Source organism: Cyanistes caeruleus, chromosome 6, assembly GCF_971803275.1.
Source record: "Cyanistes caeruleus chromosome 6, bCyaCae1.hap1.1, whole genome shotgun sequence".
In the NCBI taxonomy this organism is placed as follows: Eukaryota; Metazoa; Chordata; class Aves; order Passeriformes; family Paridae; genus Cyanistes; species Cyanistes caeruleus.
This window is the reverse complement of record NC_141706.1, coordinates 16192077-16215282: the sequence shown is the minus strand read 5'-3', so window position 1 is coordinate 16215282 and position 23206 is coordinate 16192077. Positions and strand designations below refer to the sequence as shown.

Below are 23206 nucleotides of genomic sequence, written 5' to 3'. Positions count from 1 at the left end.
GACAATCTTGTTACTTGCTGAAGAAAGTTAACTTGGATGACATACCTGCTTTTAAAAATCCAAGAGGAACAAAACCTACACATCAGCTTTAGAATTTCAAAAGCTGCTTCCTCAACTCTTCCACACCACTTTACTCTTTGGGGACATTCAGCAGCAATACCAAACAAGCACAGAAAAGAAATGGAAGAAGAAATGCAGATAGTCAGCAGCAGACCACCTACCAAAATACATTTTAAATGCAGCTCCAAGTTCTCCAAGAGCAAGTTTGAAGTGTAAATGGAGACACTCACACAAAATTACTACCAGGTGGTACTTTTGGCATTTCCTTGGGCTTTCCTCTTCATTTTTTTTTTATCTCTCATCTAAAGCAAGAGAAAAAACCCCAAACAAACACAACCTTTCAGGCAGAGAAAAGATGTGGTTGCTCTTGAAGAAAGCATTTCATTCTGCCTGGAGAAGAAGCTGCTGGGAAAAATATTAGCTTTTAGCAAAATGGCACTGTGCTGTTGCACTTGTTCTAGCACTGGGAGAAAGAACAGGCCCGTCTGTAAGGCTCCTGCAGCTCACCCTGGCTGAGGGTCATTGACCACTGAGCACTGCAGGCATCACTGGCAACAACGATGGTGGAAAATGGGGAGGGAGCAGGATAAATAAATGTTTGCCATTGCCTTAGCCAAAAAAACCCCAGACATCAAAAGCAACCCACCCTCAAAACAAAGCTATGAAAATAGTTTGCCTCTGAATTTAAAGAACTTCAATTAACTCTATGATGTCTGCTTTTGGTTCAGCATTCATCAATCTGAATTTGAATATGCACAGGGTAATGAAAGGTAACTGAAGCTTAAAAATCATGTCTATTGACTTGTGCATAGCCTATACTGAAGCACATTAAAAAGCAGCGTTTTGCTTGAAATCTGCACGGTATTAACTTCATTCAGTCTTACACTCACTAGGTAATTAAATACATGAAGAAATAGATTTTTTTTTTTTTTATTAAGAATGCATTATTAATTAGGAAGGCATGGCTTTAGCAGAGTCTGCTGATACCAACATTACTCAGCTAAGTTCAAAGTATGAACACAAGAACTTGATGAGAGAAGCAATGTTCATCAGAGCCTCAACAAGAAAGTTGCAGTTCCAAGTTTTTCAGATGTCCTACACTTGCTAAGGCACCTCCAGAAAGAGGAGTCAACTGAAAATAGCACAGGAAATTTGAAACCCATTTCTATATTTTTCTTTTTTTTCCTGAACTTTCTTGTGGGCAACAGAAAACTCCCAATATGTGGAATGCAATGTAGTTTTTATGCCAGAGTCATGAGTCATCCCCTCAGTTCCAACCTGATCCAATGCTCACTTGAATCTTGGAAAGGCTCAAATCAGCAAGATGAAATTAAAATTGTATTCATGAAAGGAGCTCTTTACTCTCCATTCCCCTCCCTCCCCCAAATACATCAGCACCAAGTGAGAAAGGCTCGATTTGAAAGATAATTATTACACAATTAAACTTGGACATAGCTAGTTTGCTACAAGTTCCAGCAGACAGACAAACAAGAGCAGAATCAGAGGTTATCAACCTCAATAGAAATTCCAGCTCATGCTTTCCCCAAAAGCCTCATTTAATTTATCCAGGATTAAAAAATAAAAGAGAAATGAAAAAAAAATCACATAAAAGCATTTCACATAGTATATAGTGAAATACTATCATTTCCACCTGAAATATTCATCATCATTATTATGTTTTTCCATACTAAATTACAAAGTCTCCTGCACCCATCTTCCCAATATCTCATTCTAAGTGCTTGCTACTTTAATCCCTTAGGAAGCAAAAGGAGCCTCAGGTGTCTCTGGATCAACAGAAACTAAACAACACAGCTTGACAAAGTATATCAAATTGTCAATCAACTCAATAAAGAACTCCCACTCCAGAGATAGCTATCACCAGCTGATGAATTTGGCTAGGGCAGGTTTAGTGAAGAAAAACTAGGTCTTTATTACCAAATCAGTTAGGAGTTGTTCTACCGTACTGCCCGTAGGATGGGAGTATAAACACCATATTCTTCACAGCCTCATCCACAAAGAATTCCACCTTCAAATTAAGGCTGCTTTGGAGTTGGACCAAACCAATGAAAACTCACTCATCAAACACAGTGATGGCAGCATGCTCAGTCTTTGCAATACAAAACTGGCAACTAACAGCACATTCCTGATCACATCTCCAAGGCTGAGTGTACAGAACTGCAGTGGTGGCCAGGCCCTCGCTGACTGCCAAACCTCCAGCCATCATCCCTTCCTCTCACAGCGACAGGGCAGAAAATAACAACAGCAGAAACTAGAAAGCTTAAGCTAAAATCACAAAGGTCATTGATGAAACAGACTGGAGTGCTTTAGAAACTAGCACGCAGATTTAGCTGAAAACAAATCTTATTGATCACCAATTACAATGAATACTTAATTCTATCATTCTGCATTATTATTAGACAGTCAGAGACAGCCAAGCTGACCTCAAGCATGCTGAAGCATCGGGGCCAAGCAGTGCACATCTTCCCAGGAGCTGATTTACCCATCGTTCTCAAGTGAATTCACCTGCACACAGCCCCACCGTACAACTGCTAGGCTGCAAAATAAAAAAATAGCTCTGCTTAAGAGTCAAACCCCAGGACATAGACCATATGAAAGGAAGAATGAAACCTGCAGCATTTGGTTGACCTTCAATGCCCTGAGAAGATGACAAATTCCCCAAGATGAACAAGTGCCCAAAATACAAAGCAAAGGACTGACTTTTAGGGATCAAATGTTAAATAGGCCTGCGAAATTGGAGTTGTTAGGTTGCACATGAAAGAAGGGAAAAAAGAAAAAACCACCCCAACCCTCAACTGCAATTTTACATCCCTCTTGGAAAATTTGCTTTAATAAGAGAGAGGAATGGATACAATCTTCCCCTCACCTGGAGATTTTAATCAATTCAAGCCATTTCAAATCTGGCAAGAAAGCCCTACCACAGTCCCCATCAAACAACATTGCCTTTCATTTTTGCTTCTCATGACTACTTCAGAGCAGTCTAAATAACAGCAAAGAAGGAAATTCAAGCTGCAATTAAAACACTAAGCTCTGGAATCCCACATTGCCTTCAAACACCTGCATGAAACACTAACTTCATGCTCTATGCTCCCTGCTTTCTTCTAGTTTACTGCACAGTGCATTATTTACATAAAACAGAATTTCTTCTGTGGGAAAGGCTTGCATGGTACTTCAAAGCCTGAATAAATCAGGGACTGCAGCTTGAACTAACAAAAAAATCATCCAAAAAATTCCTTTCAATATCTGCATTGTATTACCTTATCATGCTACCTGTCTAGCTGAGTTATTCAGGTATCCACACCAGAAATGACAGACAATGTCTCTCTATGATGATGTGATGTTACTTCAAATGAAAAAAAACAATAAATAAAAATCACAGATTAATTTCCCATACAAATGATGACTCACTACTCCCAAATCCTTCCTTATAGCAGGATGCTCACTTCAGTCTGGAAGTCTTCATGTTGCAGCCTGCAGGAATCAGCTTATTTCCTGTCAAGGGCTGGAAAGCCTTACAGGAACTGGTTTTGGTTGAAGAACTTCTCCAAGGTGCTTACCTGTGGGACTTATCCAGGTAAGGGATGTTAGCTCCCTCTTCTTTGAGGTTCAGTGTCCAACCACTCCTACTGCTGGTAAGAAGAACAGAAGAAACATCTGCCCATAGCAAGGACTGCACTGGTGGGCAAAGTCCAAATTCCATCCTTCAGGGAAAAAGAAACAAAGACTGAGGAATTCATGTCTGTTCAAAATTTCATCCTTGACTACTGAAAGCATTGGAAGCACATGTGTATGTTTAAAAATGGAATTGTCCTCATTTAAGAATAAAAATAATTTCATCCCATCACCATTTTTCTTGGTCCAATCCTGAACTGCAGATCCAAACAGCTGAGAAAGCATGGAATAGTCTGCTGGACAGCATTAAAATGAGCAACTCCTGTATCTTCCTAAGATAAGAACACAAATCACAAAGAAAGGCACTCTGAGAAAAAATTTCTTAGAGGAAGACCTCAATTATTTTCCAGCAAGGCAGGTAATATGCATTTGGCTATTTGTTAGAAAAAAAACCAAAAAACAAACCTGTTTTTATACAAGATTTTACTCATATATTAACTATCACATATTTTGCAAAACAAAAAGAGACCACAGCAAAGTAAAATCCCAATTTTTTCCTATATTTAAGCTGTGATAGTATGTCTGAAATGGGAATCCAGAGCCTCACCAGATTAATATCACCACTTGGACCAGAGAATTTGCCATATCCACTTCTTCTGGTTTCGTTCAGTTGGAGCTTCTGTTTGCACAGTGATGATGGCTCTTGAACATTCTGGGATTTAAAGTAGTCCCTGAAGAGATGGCTGACAAAAATATGATGTTACTTTCAAGATGCTTTTTAATTATTTCTACCCTCATCCAGAACCTGCAAACATCTGATCTCCTTCACTATGCTCCAAACTCATTAAAACTGGAACGCTAAATAAGAATATTCAAAATATTTTGTTTTGCATTGCTAAAGGCACCACTGCAGGTACTTGACTCATCCTTCAGACTGTAAATAAATAAATGAAGTCTAGGACAGGTCAAATAAAGACACTATGTTTTCTGTGTTTTGTTGGGGTTGGTTTTAGAAGACTTAGGAGATTTGAAACAGATCTTTTATTAAGGAATTGTTCCTAAGGGACTTGACTTACAGAAATTAATTTATACTTGGCAGTGCATTTGATTGATTGCAGTTCCTTTTTTTCAAATACAAACCAGCATTTTCACTACCAGGTGTGGTGGTTGGAAATGTTGGGACTGTAGAACACTGCAAGGCTAATTTCTCCTCCAGTCTCCATCATTTTTATGTAGCTCAGCATTTTCTCATCCTTACTGAGATCTGCTGCAAATTTAAAATACCCTAACAGGGCTGAGAGAGTATTGCAACAGTGTTTATCTAGTGTATCATTACAGTTCTTGTTACCCTAATTCCACAGTTCTGAGCAACAACTCTCATTTTATGGGCAGGTAATTGAGCTCTATGATACATGAATTGATTTGCAGGGGAAATACATTAAAACCTGGCTGGAAAAGAAAATTATTCAGGATCTTCACTCTGATTGCCTTTTACAGCTACCACTCTAGGACCACTGAAAGAGCTTACTTTAGCTCATGTCAATGAAGCTACAATTCAGTGTTTGTCCAAAAAATGTTCACATTCTAAAATGAAGGTTACTGTGGTTTCCTGAGTTATAAAGGCAGAATTAAAGATTACTGCAGATTCTTAGATCAGGACCACTTCCCAGCTCAAGAACTATTTAGTGGGAAGAGCCAAGGCAAAAGGCAGCATTCAAGCAAGTGTTGCTGATCAAGTGACTTATGGGTTCTACATGAAAATGTTAGCAAGGGTGATCCAGTCAGATCTCATGTCTGCCTGTGGTTCAGCACTGCAGCTGCTAACACCCAGAGCACCAGATCCAATCACTCCTGAGGAGCAGGTTTGTTCAAGCAGGCACTGTTGTTTCAGGACCAGTGAAAGACAGGACAGAGACAAAATTGATAGTACTCCCTCAGTGCAAACAGAACTTGCCCTGCGACAAATTTGCTCCTCTCTGGCCCTACTTTTAACATCCCTGCTCTCAAATTCCTATTTTTAGCAGCTTCTCATAAAAGGCATTCTTACTCAGAGAAGTGAATGTTAGAAGTGTTCATTTGAATGAAGCAAACAATTAAGCAACATCTTCCCTAAAGTGATTTTGTAAAAGTTATGGTTTAGTTTTCTTCCTAATTGCTTGGAAAAATCGGATTGGCGCAGGAAATGGGAAGGGTTGGCTAAAAGGAGTCAGCTGATGGGAAGCAGCCAGTAACTCCTGCTGCTGCTGACCTGCTGCAACTCCCAGGTAAGAGGACAAGTGCCTCATTTGTAATCAAGTCTATATAAAACACAAAAGAGGCAGAAGGACAAACCTGGTTCATAAAGGCAGCAGTCTGTGACCAAAAGCAGCAGAGTCAGCAGCCAGTGTTTCACTCCTGATGAGAGCCCACTTGCAAAAGTTCCACTTGAGTACCTGCTGCAGAGCAGAGGCTGTTCTTCATTGATGTGTCAAACCATGACAGCCATACTTCTGTTGCTATTCAAAGAACAGGGATAAACTCCGGGGTTTGTTAGGTTTTAAATAGTTTCCAATTTCAGGCCTAATAGAAGGCAAAATGGAAAATATCACATGTAATAGGACTTAAAAATAGAAATATGGAAGAACACAATGTTATACTCATGTTACCTATTACTTTTTTCAGCTGAGCAAAGTCTTCACAAACACTATAAATACATATCTTTTTCCCCCAATGAAAATAATAATAAAAAAATCTGTCTTGTAACCTGAAAGAAAAGAGAGAAAACCAAAGCAAACCTGATTCTTGTAAACAGAAAATGTTGCTTAAAAGTTGAGTTTGGGGAGCATAAATATTTAATTGCCTTGAGCATGTCTTAGGAATTCACATTTACTCAAAATAGTGTCAAGAGCAAACAAAACTGCAAAACAATCTCTTTTAGTAGGAAATACCTTGTGAGAATCAAGTGTTTTCTTATCATCTTTCACTGTTTCACTTGATGTCTGAATCTTCTAACTCCAACTCCTAGAACAGCATCAGTGGGGGAGAGAGACAATGAACACTCCTTCTGTTATTTGACTGACTGCAAGGTTTTGACATGTAGAGTATTAATAAAAATAATTTATTCTCACAGGGTTTTGTCAGAATAACAAGCTGGTAGCTTCAAATATGGTTAAGAAAATTTTATGTATGTTAGGAAAAAACAAACAAAAAGAAACATTTGCAGTAGTAGGACAAAACCATCATAAAAAAGGTATATAGCAGATATACATATTTATATTCATATATATATATCTCCAATTTCCCAAAGCATTGCTCTAAGAATTAGACAAAACTGGCTACAAAATTCAGATTTTTTAGGTTATTTATTGACTGTAAAGTGAATCCTGACTGACAATAAATATCACTGGGGAACATTAATTATTAAATATACATTGTCCAATCTTTAACAAATCAACTTTAGTAAGAACAGTTTTAAATCTAAAAATAAAAACAATTTCCAAGACACTTATTTCAAGTAATTGCACTAAGAAATAGTAAGACCTTATATATAGTTAAATGACTAGCAGCCAACTCACATCATCATAGTAAGAATAATATATATGTACTGCAATTTTAAGTGTTATGACTTCAAGAACTTGTAGTAATAACCAAGCATTACTTGCTAAATAACACAAAATTTGTCTGATTAAGTCTGTTTAAAAGAATATGCAATGGGAATAACTAAGAGCTGAAATTAATGGTGTTAGCTTGTAAAGACAGAAATTTACTTCTTACAAGTAGGAAAACATGCAATATATTCCTATACTTAACACATGTTCGTAGTACAGACATTCCTGTTAATAAATTTCAGGTTAAAATTGACAAATGTGACATGTTCTACTATATGGAATTTCTTCAAGTGACTGTTGTTCCATCGGACAACACAAACTAAAAAATGTCCTGCCTCTCAGAAATATTATTCTGTTTCTACTCTTTACTTTATTTTTTTATTTTTTTTTTTCACTTTTAGAAAAACACAGATTTTTTTTTTTTTTAGTATTAGAAAAATATAGGACAAAAACAAGGCTTAAGTTTTAGATAGGGAAGAGAGAATAAGGAGATGCTTTATAAGCTGAAATATTTTTCTCTTAAAGCTATGGAGATGGACAACCATGTTCTGAAAAAAACTCCTTTAATTCATGACAGAGTATATTGGGAAGCATGGAGTGTTCAAAGTGTGGATTTTGAGTAAAAAGTAGAGTAATTGTGATACAGTGAGGCGCTGGAACAGAGTGGAGTGAAGATTTGAGGCCTTGAGGGCAATGAGAAAACTGTTTTCCTGCGAAGCTCACAGAGACAGATGAAGAGGACTCATGGCCCATACACACCTCAGAGTGATGTGAAATGGGAGGAGTGAACTCATGGCAGATTTCCGGGCAGCTGGCATCAAACAAATAGAAAACTATAACAGAAATATTTTTCTTGTGAGAAACTCCATAGATTAGCAGAAGAAGATTTCTGTTTCTATACAAACACTGATAAAGAGACTCTAGCAAGAATTGGGACTGTTTTAAACACCAAAGTTCCAAAGTCTTTTGTCTCTATCTTGTCATGTGAACAAGGGAATGCTGGGAAGTGCGGGATAAAAGGGTTTTCTGAAAGTTTATTCTGGTGTTCTTATTCTTGTAGTTTTGTGAATAAACTTTCTTTATTCCTTTTAAGTTTTAAGCCTGTTTTGCTCTTGCTCTAATCCATATCTCACAGCAAGAAATAAGTAAGTTTTCTAGTATTTTTTCAGTTACTGCTTTAAAACCACGACAACTGTGTTTTCACCATCACGTCAGATCAGCTCTTGGACTCACAGCTCACCGCAGACCTCGAAACAGGAGGCAAAGATCTGCACCACTTGGCCTTTCAGAACTTCTCACCCATCTATGACCTTTCTGGGGCCAGCTTCACAAAATGAGGGGGAAGCCATTCCAAAGAACACGACCAAGGAAATCACACAGCACTCGGGATTTGTTCCAGGCATCAAATTTTTAATGGATGATGTGAAGTAACACCGAAGCAATTCCTGTCCACAGAAAAAAAGATTTCAAATGGTTTTGTCTCAAGGACAATCACTGGAGGTTGAAAGTTTCTGGGGCTGAAAGTTACATGAGGTCCTCAACACTGAGCAATCAATATCCCCACAGTCTAAACTGTGAAATTACTACCTGGGCAAGGAGAACATTTTCAGGATTTGCAACTCATCTCAAAGCCTCAGTAGAACTCAACCAGCAGAATTCCCCTGAGATGGCACTGTGCTCTGGAAGCCCTCAAATACTCACTAAAACAGACTTGACTTTCACTAGGACAGCTGCTCATGAAAATCTGGGGTAAAACCTATGGGAAGTGGCCATGTGCACGCATATTCCTTCTTCCCACAGCAGGCACAATCAAATCCTCCTTTGAATGGCCTCCAAGTTGAGCAGCACTCATTGGCACAGCCTCTTCTCCCACAGACAGGCCAGCGAGCAACACGGCAGCGCCAGCCAGGTGGGCAAGGACAAGAGAGAGCAGATGCCAACAAGGCTTGGAAGCTGGGCCAAGGGAGGTTTACACTGGCCATTGGGAAGAACTTGTGCCCAGCGTGGGCCATCAGATACTGCAATGGCCTGACAGGGGCTGCTGGAGTCATCATTGTGGCACGGGTGCAAGGCAAGCCAGGCCGCAGCGCTCGGGCCCCGCTCTGCTGGCCATGCTTGCCGCCATGGCTCCCAGCTTGGACTCAACATTCTCTCAGGGCTCTCTGCAGCCAGGGCGTTCTGTGCTTCTGTGACATCACAGCCTCTGGGGACGGCACGCTGGCTGGCAACTGTCCCCAGCTGTTGCTGCGCCCCAGTGCCCAGGCACAGCTGCTCGCAGAGAGACGCCCAGAGCCTCGGTGCTGCTGGCAGAGCACTATGGCTGCTCACGGCTCCTCCGCGCTGCTGCAGCTTTACGTGCTGCTGCTCTTGGCTCATCCCCTCGACCCTGTGAGCAAACCTGAGCGCAGCACGGATGCCTCTCCTCTGCTTCTGGAGGATTGTCATCTGGACGAGTCGGACCCTGAGCGCATCCGGTGGGCGGCCAGGACATTCCTGCTCATCGACCTGCTCATCATAGGAATGGCCATGGGATGGTCGCTCGGAAAAAGAATTCAGAGACGCTGGCGAGAGGTGAGGAGGGGGGTGGGGGGTCAGGCAGGCGGGATGGGGCAGACCTTGAGGGCCTCTTGGGCACCCTTTGGCCAATGCCCTGCGGCAGAAGGGGCCTGAGCTCCTGGCTGGGGAATGCGGCCCAGGGCCTGAGCTCCATGGACAGCACCAAGCAGAGGCGGCAGAGCTCTGCCTGCTGCAGCCTCTTCCCCGGGCCAGCCCAGCCCAACTGGGCCCGAGTCTCTGTCTCCCAGGCCAAAGGCAGCCCCACAGGTGCCGGCCCCGCTCTGCCCCTCTGCCTCTTCCATGGGGATCCCTGTGCTTTGCCTTGCAGCGGAATCTCCAGAGCCCTTCGGGCCGTGCGGGGCCCCGCCGCCATCGAAGACAGGGCTGTCCCACGGAGCTGATGCAGCTGCTGATGGACAACCGCGACCTGATGCGGCTGCTCCTTCGCGACAGCCCTCAACCAACCACCAAGATGGCGGCAAAAGAGGGCAGTGACAGGAGACTCCGCACCTCCCCACAGCTCTGACCTCCAGCGTCGTGCTCCAGCTACAGAACCTTACGGGGAACGGGTGACCAGTGCCCAGCCCAGGCACTGCGACGTTCCCCACCTTACAAGTTAGCCACACCCCTGTTGTTGTTCGATTCCCCACCACGTTTCCCCCAAGAAGTTGACCTTTCCCTTAGTGTTCAGTTCTAAACAGTTGAAGCATTGAAGTTTCTTAGCCTTAAGATTCTTACCCCATAGTCTTCAAGTAACGTTGGATTGTAGATTTTAGAAGTAGTCAAGTGAATAAAGTTCACGTTTTCTACACGTTGCTGTGTCATTTTCTTGAGGTTGCACCTGAGACCTGGGGACTCCTTGAGAGATGGCTTTGCATGGCAGCTCCAGACTGCCTGCAATGGAGAGCCCCAGTGCCCCAGCAGGCTTTGCAAGAGCACGGAGGGCAGCGGGAAAGAAGAAGGTGGCCAATATTCACCTGCCTCCACCTTCCAAGGAAGCTTGCAGTCAAACCCTGTCTGCCCTTTAGGGGGGACCCTAAAGGCCCCGGCAGGCATCCCCATGGCCCCAGGACGGGGGGCTTGCAGCACTCTGGGGCACCAGGAAAGGAGCAGGATCATCCCTGGAAAGCTGTCTGGAGACAAATCCAGAGACGTCTCCCCTGGCATCCAGGCAAGGGCTGAATACAGGCAGGCAATTAGATCCACAGGCTGCCTGGGCTATGGCACCAATCAGTCCTGCTTCATAGATTTCGGGCGGGGGGTTATACATATATATATATATATATATACGCATATATGTATATATGTATCTACATCTGTATTTAGTTCTTTGTATTTATCCTGTTGACCCTCAAATAGGATTAGATTTCATTTTCCTACAAAACAAAACATCCGTTTTTTGATTTTTAGGAATCAACCATCTGTGCTCCCACTTTAAATCACTTCTCTCAAACTCATTCTGCATCTTGCTCCTTTCCAGCACCATCAAATACCTCTGTTAAAATACAGAGCATCAGTGGAAGGACGACAATCTTGTTACTTGCTGAAGAAAGTTAACTTGGATGACATACCTGCTTTTAAAAATCCAAGAGGAACAAAACCTACACATCAGCTTTAGAATTTCAAAAGCTGCTTCCTCAACTCTTCCACACCACTTTACTCTTTGGGGACATTCAGCAGCAATACCAAACAAGCACAGAAAAGAAATGGAAGAAGAAATGCAGATAGTCAGCAGCAGACCACCTACCAAAATACATTTTAAATGCAGCTCCAAGTTCTCCAAGAGCAAGTTTGAAGTGTAAATGGAGACACTCACACAAAATTACTACCAGGTGGCACTTTTGGCATTTCCTTGGGCTTTCCTCTTCATTTTTTTTTTATCTCTCACCTAAAGCAAGAGAAAAAACCCCAAACAAACACAACCTTTCAGGCAGAGAAAAGATGTGGTTGCTCTTGAAGAAAGCATTTCATTCTGCCTGGAGAAGAAGCTGCTGGGAAAAATATTAGCTTTTAGCAAAATGGCACTGTGCTGTTGCACTTGTTCTAGCACTGGGAGAAAGAACAGGCCCGTCTGTAAGGCTCCTGCAGCTCACCCTGGCTGAGGGTCATTGACCACTGAGCACTGCAGGCATCACTGGCAACAACGATGGTGGAAAATGGGGAGGGAGCAGGATAAATAAATGTTTGCCATTGCCTTAGCCAAAAAAACCCCAGACATCAAAAGCAACCCACCCTCAAAACAAAGCTATGAAAATAGTTTGCCTCTGAATTTAAAGAACTTCAATTAACTCTATGATGTCTGCTTTTGGTTCAGCATTCATCAATCTGAATTTGAATATGCACAGGGTAATGAAAGGTAACTGAAGCTTAAAAATCATGTCTATTGACTTGTGCATAGCCTATACTGAAGCACATTAAAAAGCAGCGTTTTGCTTGAAATCTGCACGGTATTAACTTCATTCAGTCTTACACTCACTAGGTAATTAAATACATGAAGAAATAGATTTTTTTTTTTTTTATTAAGAATGCATTATTAATTAGGAAGGCATGGCTTTAGTAGAGTCTGCTGATACCAACATTACTCAGCTAAGTTCAAAGTATGAACACAAGAACTTGATGACAGAAGCAATGTTCATCAGAGCCTCAACAAGAAAGTTGCAGTTCCAAGTTTTTCAGATGTCCTACACTTGCTAAGGCATCTCCAGAAAGAGGAGTCAACTGAAAATAGCACAGGAAATTTGAAACCCATTTCTCTTTTTGTCTTTTTTTCCTGAACTTTCTTGTGGGCAACAGAAAACTCCTAATATGTGGAATGCAATGTAGTTTTTATGCCAGAGTCATGAGTCATCCCCTCAGTTCCAACCTGATCCAATGCTCACTTGAATCTTGGAAAGGCTCAAATCAGCAAGATGAAATTTCAATTGTATTCATGAAAGGAGCTCTTTACTCTCCATTCCCCTCCCTCCCCCAAATACATCAGCACCAAGTGAGAAAGGCTCAATTTGAAAAATAATTATTACACAATTAAACTTGGACATAGCTAGTTTGCTACAAGTTCCAGCAGACAGACAAACAAGAGCAGAATCAGAGGTTATCAACCTCAATAGAAATTCCAGCTCATGCTTTCCCCAAAAGCCTCATTTAATTTATCCAGGATTAAAAAATAAAAGAGAAATGAAAAAAAATCACATAAAAGCATTTCACATAGGATATAGTGAAATACTATCATTTCCACCTGAAATATTCATCATCATTATTATGTTTTTCCATAGTAAATTACAAAGTCTCCTGCACCCATCTTCCCAATATCTCATTCTAAGTGCTTGCTACTTTAATCCCTTAGGAAGCAAAAGGAGCCTCAGGTGTCTCTGGATCAACAGAAACTAAACAACACAGCTTGACAAAGTATATCAAATTGTCAATCAACTCAATAAAGAACTCCCACTCCAGAGATAGCTATCACCAGCTGATGAATTTGGCTAGGGCAGGTTTAGTGAAGAAAAACTAGGTCTTTATTACCAAATCAGTTAGGAGTTGTTCTACCGTACTGCCCGTAGGATGGGAGTATAAACACCATATTCTTCACAGCCTCATCCACAAAGAATTCCACCTTCAAATTAAGGCTGCTTTGGAGTTGGACCAAACCAATGAAAACTCACTCATCAAACACAGTGATGGCAGCATGCTCAGTCTTTGCAATACAAAACTGGCAACTAACAGCACATTCCTGATCACATCTCCAAGGCTGAGTGTACAGAACTGCAGTGGTGGCCAGGCCCTCGCTGACTGCCAAACCTCCAGCCATCATCCCTTCCTCTCACAGCGACAGGGCAGAAAATAACAACAGCAGAAACTAGATTTTTAGCTTAAGCTAAAACCACAAAGGTCATTGATGAAACAGACTGGAGTGCTTTAGAAACTAGCACGCAGACTTAGCTGAAAACAAATCTTATTGATCACCAATTACAATGAATACTTAATTCTGTTATTCTGCATTATTATTAGACAGTCAGAGGCAGCCAAGCTGACCTCAAGCATGCTGAAGCATCGGGGCCAGGCAGTGCACATCTTCCCAGGAGCTGATTTACCCATCGTTCTCAAGTCAATTCACCTGCACACAGCCCCACCGTACAACTGCTAGGCTGCAAAATAAAAAAATAGCTCTGCTTAAGAGTCAAACCCCAGGACATAGACCATATGAAAGGAAGAATGAAACCTGCAGCATTTGGTTGACCTTCAATGCCCTGAGAAGATGACAAATTCCCCAAGATGAACAAGTGCCCAAAATACAAAGCAAAGGACTGACTTTTAGGGATCAAATGTTAAATAGGCCTGCGAAATTGGAGTTGTTAGGTTGCACATGAAAGAAGGGAAAAAAGAAAAAACCACCCCAACCCTCAACTGCAATTTTACATCCCTCTTGGAAAATTTGCTTTAATAAGAGAGAGGAATGGATACAACCTTCCCCTCACCTGGAGATTTTAATCAATTCAAGCCATTTCAAATCTGGCAAGAAAGCCCTACCACAGTCCCCATCAAACAACATTGCCTTTCATTTTTGCTTCTCATGACTACTTCAGAGCAGTCTAAATAACAGCAAAGAAGGAAATTCAAGTTGCAATTCAAACACTAAGCTCTGGAATCCCATATTGCCTTCAAACAACTGCATGAAACACTAACTTCATGCTCTATGCTCTCCAATACATAGAAGCCATTTATTTGCATAGCCTTTGGCTGCTAAAGATGGAACCTGCATTTCTAGGAGCAGATGGGCCTGATTCTCACCTTCCCCCGACACACATGAGCAGTGTGGGCCCTGCCTTTCTGGGCACCTCACACTTACTTGATTCAAACTCTTGACTTTGCTCTCTGGAACACTGCCCTTCCTGAATCCAGCCCAAGCTACGAAGCAGCCACACACCTGCTGAAGTTGCCATTCTTGACATCTGCCTCTCCCCATCAGGATGCCTTGCAAAAACTATTAGGATCCAATGCTGCCCGTGTCTGCTGCAAGGAGGAGCTCTCTGGCTTTTTTACTCCTATCTTTAGAACATTCTCTTTCTAAGGTCATGACAGCTGGGGACAAATACAGAGCAACACCTTGAAGCATTAACAAACAGAAGCAACAGAAAACAGAAGCTGCTGCATTTCCTGTGGCCATTTGAGGGTGAAACTGCAAGTGTGAAAATATTGCAGTTCTGTCATTCAGGAAGAAGCACACGTTCCAAAGGAAATCCATTCAAAGCAGATTATACAGCATAGATTTGTTATCCATTTGAAGTTATTAACTGGAAGCCAAAGAAAGATTTCTTTGGTAGCCTCACAGGTTTATCTTCAGCATTTATAATGGAACAGTTACTCTGCTTTAAATTTAAGTGTTTCTTTCCCCCAACAGTCTCATCTACCTCCTCACCAAGCTGATACGGAATAGAGGAGCACAGATCGTGTGAGGAACAGATTTGGAATTACATAAATGGACTTACCATGTGGCTACAACTGATATTTCCAGCTCTGTGGCCTAAGAGCATCCATCCAATGTCCTGCCAGTCCAGCACTTCCTGATGGTATTTGAAGCCACTGCTTCCACACAAGTTAGAACAATGCACTTCTCCTTTGAGGTCATCTGGCTGCTCCAAGTGCAACAATGGAGCCACCAAGTTCCAGTTGCAAGGTCAGCATTACAAATTTAAAACCTTCCTGTTACAAAAGGTAAAGGCTCTCCAATCCTGCTGGAAACAAGAGCTTTGAAGAAACCTAACTCTTCCAACTTCAGCTTGCTTCCAACTTGAACGGTATCAGCTTTTTTAGATAATAAAGGATTGTCTGTAGATTACTGTGGATTAAAATTAGAACTGCAGACCTGACTATTAGTCTCAAGTTTGACGGTGTGAGGAAGGTGATGGTCCTTCTTCTCCATCCCTGGAATCACCATCATGCACTGTCTCGACTATCTCCAAGAGGTATTTTTTTTTTCAACGTGGATAAACTATTTTAGGAAGTTTGGAACAGGGAGAATGGCTGCCTTCCATACAAATCAAACAGGTTCCATTTCCAAGTGATTACAATTGTATCAAAGTCTTCAGGCCCAAATAGGTGTAGCCTCTGTGAAATACAGAAGCCCTTATGAAAGGCTCACTCAGAAGGTGTGAATAGAATAAAAAAGAAATTCATTATAAAAAAATGAGGAAGGAAAAAGCCTTCATTCCCAGCACTGCAGAATTCCAGCCAAGTAAAATCTCACTCACTTTACAATGAAAGGAAAATATTTGAGTGGTGGTGGCAGGGACAAGGCGAGGATATACAGTGCCAGGGAGGATTCTGCACTTAGAGATGCTGAGTATCCAGCCAAGAGACAGAAATTCAATTGCCAAGGCATTTGAATGAAGTCAATTAAGTCACATCACCTTTTCTATTTCAGTGTTTCCATCTGACAAGAAAGCAAAGGCGGGCAGCAGAAAGCAGGTGAGCTGCTGCACTCAGGGGTAGGGATCAAATGAACTATGCTGGTTCCATATGCACTATGGGAAAAGCAGGCAGAAGAGAGGAAGAGCTCTAAAATTAAGATGGAATTTTAACCTCTTCCTTCTCTGTTGACACTGACTGTAGGCATGTCTAACAGCTTTTCAGACAATTGTGTTTGATTTTGTTCCACAAACCTTACCTAGATCCACATTCATTAGCTGACTCTCTGCTGCCATCAAAATTGAGGGAAGGAACACCTTTTAGCACTGCTTAGAAACAGAGGAGATCAAACTAAACTCTGCAGCTCCAATGAGCGAAGGAATTATGTCCTATCCACCTTCATGAAGCCGCAAAGACCAAAATCTCTTGAGAGCGTGCCATTTCCTTTCAGCCTTGTGCACTGAGCCTTCAGCTCATCACGGATCAAAAGATGCTGCACTAAATTACAAGAAAAACGACTGCATTCTGTTTAGTTGCAATCCTGGTAGTCATAACAAATCTTGTGTGCATCAGATGGCCTCCAGAAAAATCACATGCAACAGCAACACCATCCTCAGATGCTCTCCCAGTACCTTACCTAATCATTGCTCCGTCACTGGACAAGACTTGTCCCCACCCTTCACACCTACAGCAACAAACCTACAAATCTTCCAAACATTTCTTCAATTCCACACCCCTCCGGAACATTCCCGCTTAAAACCGCACAGCTGCCCACGGGACAAAGGTCCAGTGTTACAAGCTGCTGCTCTCCCTCCACACAAGCCCCTTGCACATCTTGCACTGCTGCTCTGAAACTGCACAATTTGTCAGCAGCACCATTAGACTCAGAATTGGGAAACAATTCCTTCTGCTGGGTTAAGTTGGAAACAGTTCAGGCTACAGGAGTTCTTTATTATTCACCCTCATGGAATGCCCCTGCCCTTCAGAGCTCAAGCACTCCTGTGCAGAGCATCTCATGGAGCCAAAGAGAAAGGACTGCTGTCCCAAAAGAAGAGTCTGGGAGGAACTCCCAGTGTCCTTCATGCCTTGAGAAAGCTAAGGAGCAGTCACTGATGGCCTAAAGGGTACAAATTCAGTTCAGATGACAAATTTTCCAGGGTGATCCCCCTCCTCTTTATCTTCTAACACAACTACAAACAAACCAAATGATAGATTTCACAAGGAATAAGGGATGTTTAAAAGCAAATCTCTAAACTAAGCCTGGCATGCTCACCCAGGAGTTCAACACAGCAAGGCAGGCACTCTGCACTACCTAGTTCATGGCAAGAGATTTCTAAACTCTACCAAATGAAGTGAAGAAATGAAACAGAGAGCAATAGAACCGTATTTTAATTCATTTCAAGGCATGGAATAACACAGAATCTTTTCCATGAAACTAGGGCATTTTTCTCCCTTATCTAGTGCCCAAGTAAGATTAGAAATTGGGAAAAAAACCACTGAAACTGCAAATGCATTTTGCCCCCAGCTAGAAACAAAAGGTAATTATTTGAAAACTAGAAAAAACTCCAAGAGGAAACGTAAAACATTATGGAATATGTATTATTTTTATCACCCAGAATTCCCCATGTTAAAGGCACAGAGAAAACCATCATTCAGAAGTGGGAAAACAGAGGGACTGTACAAGTGAAATGGAGTTCTGACAAATGATGCTGTGTAGAATATGGGTTCCCAAACCAACAGAACAAAGGCACCCCGACAGCAGCAGCCTCAGAGATTGTACATTGCAGCTGAAGCACGGGGGTTTCTGTAGATTCACCTTGTAAACTGGCACACTTACTTGCCAAGGCTGCTGAACTTCTTTCACCTTAAACCACAAAACCTCCCAGTCCTTCCACAGCAATCACTCCATCAAATCAAGGCAGACCAAAACATGTTCTTTGCGCTGTTCACAATAAGATGAAGTTATGTGCCCAAGAGATACCATTTGAAGTCAGAAGGAACAAGCCAGCAGGTGTAGAAAACTGGTATTTGAAGAAGTGACAAAAAGACAGCAAACTGAAGCCCATGCTTAATACAAAACCCCATGATTAATAGAACACAAATGCAGATGGATATGATAAGCTTGCACTGTCGAAGCTAAAATCATTTCTAACAAAAATCACCACATTTCCAAGAATTCAGTACCACTTGTGGTGGCCACTCCTGATCTCTACATAATATGTCAGCAGTTCAATTGGCAAGAATCTCTTTATCTAGATCCAAGCAGGGAAGAAGTCAAGGTCCCAGTGATATGCAATTCTGTAGCTTCATTAGAAACCTTTCATCCTGCAATAGTTGAAATCCAAGCGAGAAAAGAACCTGTTTGGACACCAACTATCCTTAGTAGCAACGTTTTGCAGCACGCAATTTGAAAAGGTTAACCTGCCAGGCAATAATACAGATAAGAAAAATGAAAAGGAGGGCAAGGAGAATCATCTGCTGCTGAAACTGCTCTTCTACAAAAACAAAGTGATATGAAGATTCAGCCCGTGAAGAACACATTCCTCAACCAGGAGAGAAAAACACAATTCTTAAAAATCTCCTCTGTCGTTCTGATTGGGAACGGTGGGAAAGAACGACACGGACTCTCAAGGGAGTCACAACAGGAGAATCTTCTCTACTTTATTACTCTAGGCTTGTCTAATAGACAGATACGTGGAAAGTACAGAAAGGAAACTCTTATTGCTTAGTAAAGTGCTACATCACCATCATTGGTCAGCGGGGCTCACCACCCCCCTGACTTTCTCCTGCAAGGAAAACAAGAGGACAGACAAACAGCACCTGGCAGTTGTTTTCTGTCTCTGAGGATTGTTTTGAAATCCTCCTATGAATTCCCAGGCTAGCTTCTCGGGCAGGACTGATAGGCCATGGGGCCTGCAGTTTCTGCAGCTCTCTGCAGCCTGCTCCAAAGCTAGCATCCATACTCTCCACTACATAAGAAATAGAAAACTGACTACAAATCACGTGTTCACTACTTGTTGCTTGTTCACTACTCAGACATCAGAATTACTACCACAATACTAGAAGAACAATCCAAGAAACATATTCCAGGGATGCATTTTAATTCATTTGCTGCTGCCAGCCGTGCTGTGCTTTGCTTCTATCCATCCACCCTGCTGCAAAAAGGTTCAATTGTGTTTTCACCATCAATTCAAATCAGCTCTTTGACTCACAGCTCACCGCAGACCTCGAAACAGGAGGCAAAGATCTGCACCACTTGGCCTTTCAGAACTTCTCACCCATCTATGACCTTTCTGGGGCCAGCTTCAGAAAATGGGGGGGAAGCCATTCCAAGGAACACGACCAAGGAAATCACACAGCACTCGGGACTTGTTCCAGGCATCAAATTTTTAATGGATGATGTGAAGTAACACCGAAGCAATTCCTGTCCACAGAAAAAAAGATTTCAAATGGTTTTGTCTCAAGGACAATCACTGGAGGTTGAAAATTTCTGGGGCTGAAAGTTACATGAGGTCCTCAACACTGAGCAGTCAATATCCCCACAGTCTAAACTGTGAAATTACTACCTGGGCAAGGAGAACATTTTCAGGATTTGCAACTCATCTCAAAGCCTCAGTAGAACTCAACCAGCAGAATTCCCCTGAGATGGCACTGTGCTCTGGAAGCCCTCAAATACTCACTAAAACAGACTTGACTTTCACTAGGACAGCTGCTCATGAAAATCTGGGGTAAAACCTATGGGAAGTGGCCATGTGCACGCATATTCCTTCTTCCCACAGCAGGCACAATCAAATCCTCCTTTGAATGGCCTCCAAGTTGAGCAGCACTCATTGGCACAGCCTCTTCTCCCACAGACAGGCCAGCGAGCAACACGGCATCGCCAGCCAGGTGGGCAAGGACAAGAGAGAGCAGATGCCAACAAGGCTTGGAAGCTGGGCCAAGGGAGGTTTACGCTGGCCATTGGGAAGAACTTGTGCCCAGCGTGGGCCATCAGATACTGCAATGGCCTGACAGGGGCTGCTGGAGTCATCATTGTGGCACGGGTGCAAGGCAAGCCAGGCCGCAGCGCTCGGGCCCCGCTCTGCTGGCCATACTTGCCGCCATGGCTCCCAGCTTGGACTCAACATTCTCTCAGGGCTCTCTGCAGCCAGGGCGTTCTGTGCTTCTGTGACATCACAGCCTCTGGGGACGGCACGCTGGCTGGCAACTGTCCCCAGCTGTTGCTGCGCCCCAGAGCCCAGGCACAGCTGCTCGCAGAGAGACGCCCAGAGCCTCGGTGCTGCTGGCAGAGCACTATGGCTGCTCACGGCTCCTCCGCGCTGCTGCAGCTTTACGTGCTGCTGCTCTTGGCCCATCCCCTCGACCCTGTGAGCAAACCCGAGAGGAGCACGGGTGCCTCTCCTCTGGTTCCGGAGGATTTCGACCTGGAGGAGAAGGACTCTGCGCTCCTCTGGTGGGCGTCCAGGACACTCCTGCTCATTGACGTGCTCCTCATAGGAATGGCCATGGGATGGGCCCTTGGAAGAAGATTTCAGAGACGCTGGGGAGAGGTGAGGCAGGGGGTGGGGGGTCAGGGGCAGGTGGGATGGGGCAGACTTTGAGGGCCTCTTGGGCACCCTTTGGCCAATGCCCTGCGGCAGAAGGGGCCTGAGCTCCTGGCTGGGGAATGTGGCCCAGGGGCTGAGCTCCATGGACAGCACCAAGCAGAGGCGGCAGAGCTCTGCCTGCTGCAGCCTCTTCCCTGGGCCAGCCCAGCCCAACTGGGCCCGAGTCTCTGTCTCCCAGGCCAAAGGCAGCCCCACAGGTGCCGGCCCCGCTCTGCCCCTCTGCCTCTTCCATGGGGATCCCTGTGCTTTGCCTTGCAGCGGAATCTCCAGAGCCCTTCGGGCCGTGCGGGGCCCCGCCGCCATCGAAGACTCGGCTGTCCCACCAAGTTGATGCAGCTGCTCAGGCAAAACCGTGACCTGATGCGGCTGCACCTTCGCTACAGCTCTCAGCCGAGGAGGCCAACCACCAAGACGGCGGCAAAAGAGGGCAGTGACAGGAGACTCCGCACCTCCCCACAGCTCTGACCTCCAGCGCCGCGCTCCATCTAAAGAACCTTACGGGGAACGGGTGACCAGTGCCCAGCCCAGGCACTGCGACGTTCCCCACCTTACAAGTTAGCCACACCCCTGTTGTTGTTCGATTCCCCACCACGTTTCCCCCAAGAAGTTGACCTTTCCCTTAGTGTTCAGTTCTAAACAGTTGAAGCATTGAAGTTTCTTAGCCTTAAGATTCTTACCCCATAGTCTTCTAGTAACGTTGGATTGTAGATTTTAGAAGTAGTCAAGTGAATAAAGTTCACGTTTTCTACACGTTGCTGTGTCATTTTCTTGAGGTTGCACCTGAGACCTGGGGACTCCTTGAGAGATGGCTTTGCATGGCAGCTCCAGACTGCCTGCAATGGAGAGCCCCAGTGCCCCAGCAGGCTTTGCAAGAGCACGAAGCAACCTGAAAGCTGCTGTCAGAAGGCTGTGCTTCTTATCCGATCGAAGCAGCAGCACGCGCATTGGAGTTTGGCAAGCACTAAAGAGCTGCAGAAGAGCTTTGCTTAGCAAAATGGGCCAAGAAAAAGCATTTGCTTCATGGGTCTTTGTCGTCGCCTGGAAACAGGTAGCAGCATATGGAAGGGGGTTGTACACGTGGTTTCTTGCCTCGCTTCTCTGCACTTGCAGGGGCTCCCCCCGCCCACCCCGGGCTGAGCTCTGCGGCAGTGCTGCCGCATTGTGGGCACAGAGCGGTACTGCAGCTGTGCTCCGAGCCGGGCGGGGCCTGGCCGAGCGGGGCCGAGCAGGGGCGAGCCGAGCCGAAGCGGGCCAGAAAGAGCCGAGCCGAAGCGGGCCGGAAAGAGTCGAACCGAACCGAGCCGCGTCGGGCCTCCCCCCCGCCCCCCGCCGGAGCCGGCCGGGAGGACCGCGGCAGAGGCGTTAACTCCAATGCCTGCCGCCGCAGGCGCGGCCGCCACCCAGCTACGGAGCCGCTGAGTCTCGCCGCCATCGTCCTCGCCCCGGGAAAGGCGGCGGAAAATCGGGCGGAATGCTCGGAGTCGGTCAGCGTCGGCAGGTTTTTCGTTCAGGCATGTAAGTTAGACAGACGCGCTGAGAGCAGCGGGGGCCTTAATTGTGCCATAACAAAGATGGCCGCTCTGCCGGAAGTGGCTTCAGCCACAGCAAAGATGGCGGCGAGGAAGGGCGGAAGTTACGTCACGCCACGCCGAAGATGGCTGCCAGGTCGTGGCCGGCTTGTCCTTCCAAGGATGGCGGCCAAAAAGGCGGGAAAATGGAAGGACCCCGGGCAGTGGGTGCGTGAATTCGACTGCCTAACAAACACCCCGGCGTCGACGCCGCCCCGTCGCAATTTTCCGCGACTGCTCCAGCCGTGCGGACACGGGCTGTGCGCTCGGCGGCACCGGGGCCGAGCGCGAGGCGGTCGGGTGCCGACAGGCAGCGGTGACGACGCCGCACTCTGCCGGGGTCCTTGACGCGGCCGCTTTTTCGGGCTTCTGGCACTCGCGACGACTCGTACCATGCTGCCACTCCTCTCACTCGGTTCCCCTATTTATTTAAAAGCTTGGCATTTAAATGAATAATATAGAAATTAAAATATACAAATCTATAATAAAGAAATGCATATAGGGTGATAGATAGGGAGATATATAGATAGGGAGATAGATAGATAGATAGATAGATAGATAGATAGATAGAGAGATAGATAGATAGATAGATAGATAGATAGATAGATAGATAGATAGATAAATCTTCCCATAAACACGACCAAATTCTAGAAAAATATCTCACCAAATCACCACAAATTCCCACAAAATACATGAAAAATCCCTCAAGATCCCTAAATCGCCTCAATATCCCACAAAATCACACAAAAATCACACAAAACCTCCACAAGTTTCCACAAAATCTAAGAAAAATTCC

The 23206-nt window shown here is 44.2% G+C and overlaps 1 protein-coding gene across 1 annotated transcript; it reads right to left on the bottom strand.

The window, feature by feature from the left end:
- Positions 1-1230: 1230 nt before the first annotated feature.
- Positions 1231-22368, bottom strand: LOC147652471 (uncharacterized). The gene is made up of 7 exons (XM_086892645.1): positions 21520-22368; positions 6618-6690; positions 6022-6249; positions 4298-4433; positions 3924-4022; positions 3636-3779; positions 1231-2614 (listed from the first exon to the last, which is right to left on the bottom strand). The coding sequence occupies exons 4-7, from the start codon at positions 4333-4335 to the stop codon at positions 2557-2559; spliced, it is 339 nt and encodes a 112-aa protein (XP_086748771.1). The 5' UTR covers positions 4336-4433; positions 6022-6249; positions 6618-6690; positions 21520-22368; the 3' UTR covers positions 1231-2556.
- Positions 22369-23206: the final 838 nt, after the last annotated feature.